The sequence below is a fragment of the Vitis vinifera genome, chromosome 17, assembly GCF_030704535.1.
Source record: "Vitis vinifera cultivar Pinot Noir 40024 chromosome 17, ASM3070453v1".
NCBI classification, from domain to species: domain Eukaryota; kingdom Viridiplantae; phylum Streptophyta; class Magnoliopsida; order Vitales; family Vitaceae; genus Vitis; species Vitis vinifera.
The window spans coordinates 4,023,135-4,028,963 of NC_081821.1; the positions used below are offsets into that span (position 1 = coordinate 4,023,135).

A 5,829-nucleotide genomic window follows, 5' to 3' on the forward strand; every position below is an offset into this window, starting at 1 on the left:
AGGACAGTTGCCCTCTCTCATGCATATATCAATAGTAGTGCACCAATTATTGACATTCATCAATACTTATTTGGGATATAATCAGATTTGGATGGACACAAGTGATAAAGAGAAAACTGCTTTCATAACAACAAAAGACGCATTTTGTTTTAAAGTTATGTCATTTGGCATAAGGAATGCAAATGCCACCTATTGGACGATGGTTAAACAACTCTGTTGGCAATAGTTAGGTTAGACTATGAAAGTATACATAGACAAATAATCAAAAGCAATAACATTAGAGACCACTTCTAATACCTGGTAATGTCCTATATTTTACAAGAGTAGTAAATGAAGCTCAACCCGGCTAAATGCACCTTCAAGGTAGGGTCCAAAATGTTTTGAGGGTATAAAAGTAAAGCCGAACTAACCAAATAAGAATTGTCCTTGAGATGTCGATGCCCCACATCATAGGGGCGCCACAAGGCTCACTAGGAAGCTCGTGGCATTAAGCATATTCATAGTAAGGACAATCGATTAATGGAAACCCTTTTTAAGGTAAGGATAGGGGGCATATGAAAAAGCATATGAACAACCAAAGAAATGCGTCATCCATCCATCGATTCTAGCTAAACCCAAGTGAGGTCGTATTGCTATACCTAGAGGATTGCTCAATTCTGAACAGTAGAAAAGGGAGGAATGTGGAGGGGCTTTCCCGTTCAACAGCAACATGTGGGCCTGTTCAACAGCACCAACTGGCCTGAGGAGACCATTCGAACCCCCTCGCCATCATAAGCAAATAAATCAGAACTTGATCACAGCAACCGACGGTCAGTTGCACTAATTATGAATTTAATGTGCATTAATTGCATACAATGTGGCACCGTAATCTTGCCCTTTCCATTGACCATACCGTCATGTGGGAAATCCAACTGCTCTCATGGTCAGTACGTAATAACCTTCTACTGACTTGAACATTGAAGCCCTCGCTGAACAGCAAGGGGAACGATACTAACAATTTTACATATGATATATAAAATATATGTGCATAGTGTGGCATTTGCAATCAATGCACTTTGAGATGGCCCAACTTTAGTTTATAGAAGCCACATTAACTTTTACTTTAATTTGGGACATACCGTCCTATAATCAGTCATTGAGGGAGAAAAATTGTGACCAAGCAACAGGATTACTCCTCCAGAAGCATCCTCCATCGTGAGTTTCCTAAACGTTATATATCTCAAGCTGCAATCCAATATTTGGATGGCCTCAAATAAAAGCAAATCAAGGCATGCAAAGATTGGGACTTGCCCGATTGGATATGGCCATCAACCTTGTTTGATTTAATTAGCAAATCATTAGTTACTCAAACTATAAATTAGATGGAGCCCTCAATTTTGAGGTGTATTTCAATCAAGAAATTTTAGAATATTAATAGAGACAGATCTTAGTGTTAGAGAGAATTCTTGCCCAATCACTATGGGGTTTAATGAGTTGAATAAATTAGGATATCTATGAGTAGACAGCATGTCCCCAGAAGCCTTAGTGCCCAAGTTAAAGACAAGAAACAACTAGGAATATACCTAAGAGAAGCTCACCTTTTAAAAGGGCCCTTTGTTCCATTAAGGGGTAAAGAATTAATACTCTTATATACTAATTCTCTCCACTAAACTCATGAACAAGACCCCTGAAATTTTGTTCTTTACTTTTACAAAATCTTCTAAATTACTTTGAATTATGTAGATGATTAATTATATGCAATATTTTAAAACAACATTATTTTAATAATTCTTTTAGAAAGTATAATTAAGCCATTACGTGTTTGTAGGGGCATGTGGCTAGGATTTGGCCACCTTTATATTGTTAATATTTTTGAGAGAATATGTTTGGGCTTTTCCTTATAAATTAAGAGTTTTTAGTATGAATTAGACACTAAAATACAAGCCTTATGAACTTTTAATGCAAAGAGCATCACAAATGATTCCTCGTCCTACATAAAATAGGTTGAAAATAAGAACCAATACTCATCCCCTTAACATACCCTATAGATTTTAATTTGTTTCATAAATTTAAAAAAATATAGATCTAATTTTCATCTTCTAATTTATGAAAGGTCAAATATACTTAATTTCATTGACAAAACAATTTTAAGTCAAATATATCTATTTATGTTAATCAATAAATGATAGAAATGAAATATTCATGAATATTTAAAAAATGATATATACATATATATAGACAGATAGATAGTTCATTTCTAATATAAATATATTTTGATTTAACTTATAGCGTTAGAAAATCACCTACAGCATTTTCTAAAGAGATGGTTTTCATTTTGAGTAGAAATATGTTTTTCTTAATTAATAATTAAACCATGAGTAAGATTTAAGAGTTTGGAAGCGAGAAGACATGGTAGCCATTCTGATAAAAAGAAAAGGGCCAATTAGAGAATTAAAAGGGGAGAGGTGTAATGAAAGCAATTAAAATTCAAAGCGGCCAACTTTTTCTAGAGTCTTGCTTTGCTTTGTGTAAGAGAGGGTCGTTAGGAGGAAACTCAATTGTGAGCAACAAGAAAAAAATGCCATATTCTAAAGAAGCTCTTGCTAGGCTGTTCTACAATGTCTCCAGTTCTTTACAGCTTCTCTTCCTCTTCTTCTTCTTCTCCTCCATTTTGCTTGCAAAGCTCCTCCACTTCCTCTGCAACCACCCAATATTCCAAAGGTCTACACCATCTCTCTCTTGGTCTTTCTCTTGATTAATTTGCCATATAGACACATAAAGATGATACTGTGTTTTAACTTTTCTTTTGTTCTTTCGCAGGACCCAACATGGATCTGCAGTTGGATTGTTTTTGGACGACGAAGAAGAGGAGGACATATATTTTCATGAGGAGGAGTGCATGGAGAAAGATGATCACCTGGTGGCCGACATAGTTGATGGTGGAGAATCACTTCTGTTTTTGCCTGTCAACCGTCCTGTGAAGGATCAAGATCTTGAGCATCATGAAGAAACCATAAGCAGTAGTACTACTCCTCGTGGCGATTACAACTACTTCTTCCACCAAGAAGAGTCAAGTGATGATCATAACTCACTGGTTCAAGAATCAGAAGTACATGATGACAAGGAAGATGAGGCTGAAGAAGAGATCCCAACATCAGATACTGATGCTGATGCGGTATACAATTTTGGCCCCAATGAAGGTGACCCCACCTCGCCGATAACCATCAATCTAACCAAAAGTGGCTTGGTGGCCGATGACGAAACCCATGACGGTATTTGCATTATATTTGGCATCCTTAGCCTTATACCATTAGTTATAGTGCTTTAATTTTAGTACTGGCACTCCACCTGAAGTTGCTTATTCCTTTGTAGAGAAACGCGACGAGGAAGATTCCAAAGGTGGTAAGGATAAAATTGAAGATGGGAAGGTGGAAGAGACTACAAATTTCACTAAAGATGAAAAGTTCTTAATTTTTGCGCCCCCTCAATCGGAGGCTAAGAAGTTTCATGTCCAAGAAAAGGATAATGAAGAGACTTGTGGCGACTCGTATACCGTTGGATCTACTTCTAAGAGCTCGTCTGAATGGAGAAGTTCCATTAATTTCAGGGATTCAGGGACAGAAGATCCATTTTCGTCCTCTTCCCGGAGGAGTTGCCCCAAGTGGGAATCTTACACTGTGTTTCAGAAGTATGATGAAGAGATGACATTCTTAGATAGGATCAGCGCCCAAAAGCTTCAGGAAACAGGTAATTTTCACTTTACATATTTATTTATTTTACATTATGATCGTACCATTTTATAAAACAACTTAGAATCTATTTGGTAGTGATTTTAAGAAGCACTTTTAAAGTTTTTAATACTTAAAAATTTTCATCATTCAAAATGTTAAAAATGTTATAAACGCTTTCTAAAATTACTTCCAAATCCACTCTTAATTTACATAGCTACATACAGAGTCTCTTAGGTCAATCCAAGTCTGTCCAAAGTCAATCTCAGGGAGGATTGCTCATAAATTGGGAACAATCAACAAGAGATCATCAGATACCCATCAGAACCCGTATCATGAACTAGAAGCTGCTTATGTAGCACAAATTTGCTTAACATGGGAAGCTCTTAATTGGAACTACAAGAACTTTCAGCGCCTGAGAGCTTCGCGTCGTGAATGTGACCCCGGCAGTCCTGCTCATATTGCCCAGCAGTTTCAGCAATTCCAAGTGCTTTTACAGCGGTACATTGAGAATGAGCCCTATGAGCATGGCAAGAGACCTGAGATTTATGCTAGGATGAGAATTTTGGCACCAAAGCTGCTCCAAGTGCCAGAATATCGAGGTACTCATAAGACAAAGTGCTTTTAGTTTCTCGAGATAACTTCAATTTTCTTTTTGTTAACAATATATCTGTATATTAATTGGTTTTTAAAGATTCTGAAGATGATCAAAAGGATGAAAGTCTGAAGTCAAGAATTTCGTCAGATTCATTTCTTATTATATTAGAAGAGGGAATAAGAACATTCATGAATTTTCTCAAGGGGGATAGGGAGAAACCTTGCCAGATCATAGCAGCTTTGTTCAAGAGGAACCGAAAAGGTTTGGTTGATCCAACTCTTCTACATCTGATGAAGAAAGCAAATCAGAAGGTACAAATTAATGGTATTTGCTTTTGAGCCATTCAAAATATCTACATTATTTTCTAAACTTACAGTTCGGTGTTAAAATTCAATCTGCAGAAGAAGTTAAGGCTCAAAGATCTCCGCAGAACTGGCAAGTGCTTAAGGAAAAGAAGGTTAAAGGAGGAGGAAGAAATGGAGATTCTGATGGGACTGATAGACATAAAAGTGGTGTCTAGGGTTTTGAGAATGAGTGACATAACAGAAGAGCAATTACACTGGTGTGAAGAAAAGATGAGCAAAGTGAGAGTTTTGGAAGGGAAGCTGCAAAGAGATTCCTCACCACTTTTCTTCCCTGCACACTGACCCCACCATAGATTGGGTATTTGTTGCTTGATGACTAGACCATGAATGTGCGGTGACTGCATGCAGATGAATATCCTAAGGCAGACACACCCTTTTGTAAATACTGTAAAGAAAAATGAGAGGAAGGGGACCCACAAATCAAAGCCATGACATGTGGGTGACATAGATTTTGAAGATATGGAATCCATGAAAGAAAAGATGGGTTGGCTCTCTGATTTCATGAACATTGAAAGTGAAAAGAGCTGGGACAAAGCAAGGAACACGAAGATAGAGACGAGGTAGCTTTAGTTTGCTTTATCTTTTGAATTAGGGTTTATCTATAAGGGTTTTGAGCTGAATCAAAAGAGAGAGATTTGGGCAAAGCTGCTGCTACACATGCAGTGGAATAAAAAGGTGGCACATGGTACACTCAAAGGGTGGGAGCCCGAGCTTCATTTGGTACCACTTTCTTTGGGGAAAAGATGAATAAATAAATAATCAACCATGTAAGGTGTATTCAGACTTCAGAGAGTTGCGTCCCTCTCATGATTTCTATAAAAAGTTAATCTTGTAGTTGGGTTATCATGACCTTCATTGACTTCCATCATCATTAATAATCTTTGGAAGATAGTCTATGATTTATTTCATGAGCACTCTCTGCAACATTCCATTTATTTGATTTATATATAACTCATACAATAAAAAGATCAATGTTATACTAATATGTACTCAATATTGACACCTTCTATTAAATAAGATTACTATTTCATATCTTAGGTAATATGTCTACATTCATACATCAAACTTATTTGGACTTTAGTCATAACCAAAGTTAATTAGCTCAATGAACCATTTTCAGCCATTACCAAATTATTTCCTATGGTCATGTCTGGACGTT

General features: G+C 36.7%; 1 protein-coding gene across 1 annotated transcript; it reads left to right on the plus strand.

The window, feature by feature from the left end:
- The first annotated feature begins 2,492 nt into the window (after positions 1-2,492).
- On the plus strand, positions 2,493-5,578 carry LOC100249284 (uncharacterized). Its single transcript, XM_002276211.5, has 6 exons — positions 2,493-2,700; positions 2,800-3,251; positions 3,352-3,726; positions 3,935-4,309; positions 4,402-4,616; positions 4,707-5,578. The coding sequence occupies exons 1-6, from the start codon at positions 2,558-2,560 to the stop codon at positions 4,950-4,952; spliced, it is 1,806 nt and encodes a 601-aa protein (XP_002276247.1). The 5' UTR covers positions 2,493-2,557; the 3' UTR covers positions 4,953-5,578.
- The last annotated feature ends 251 nt before the right edge of the window (positions 5,579-5,829 follow it).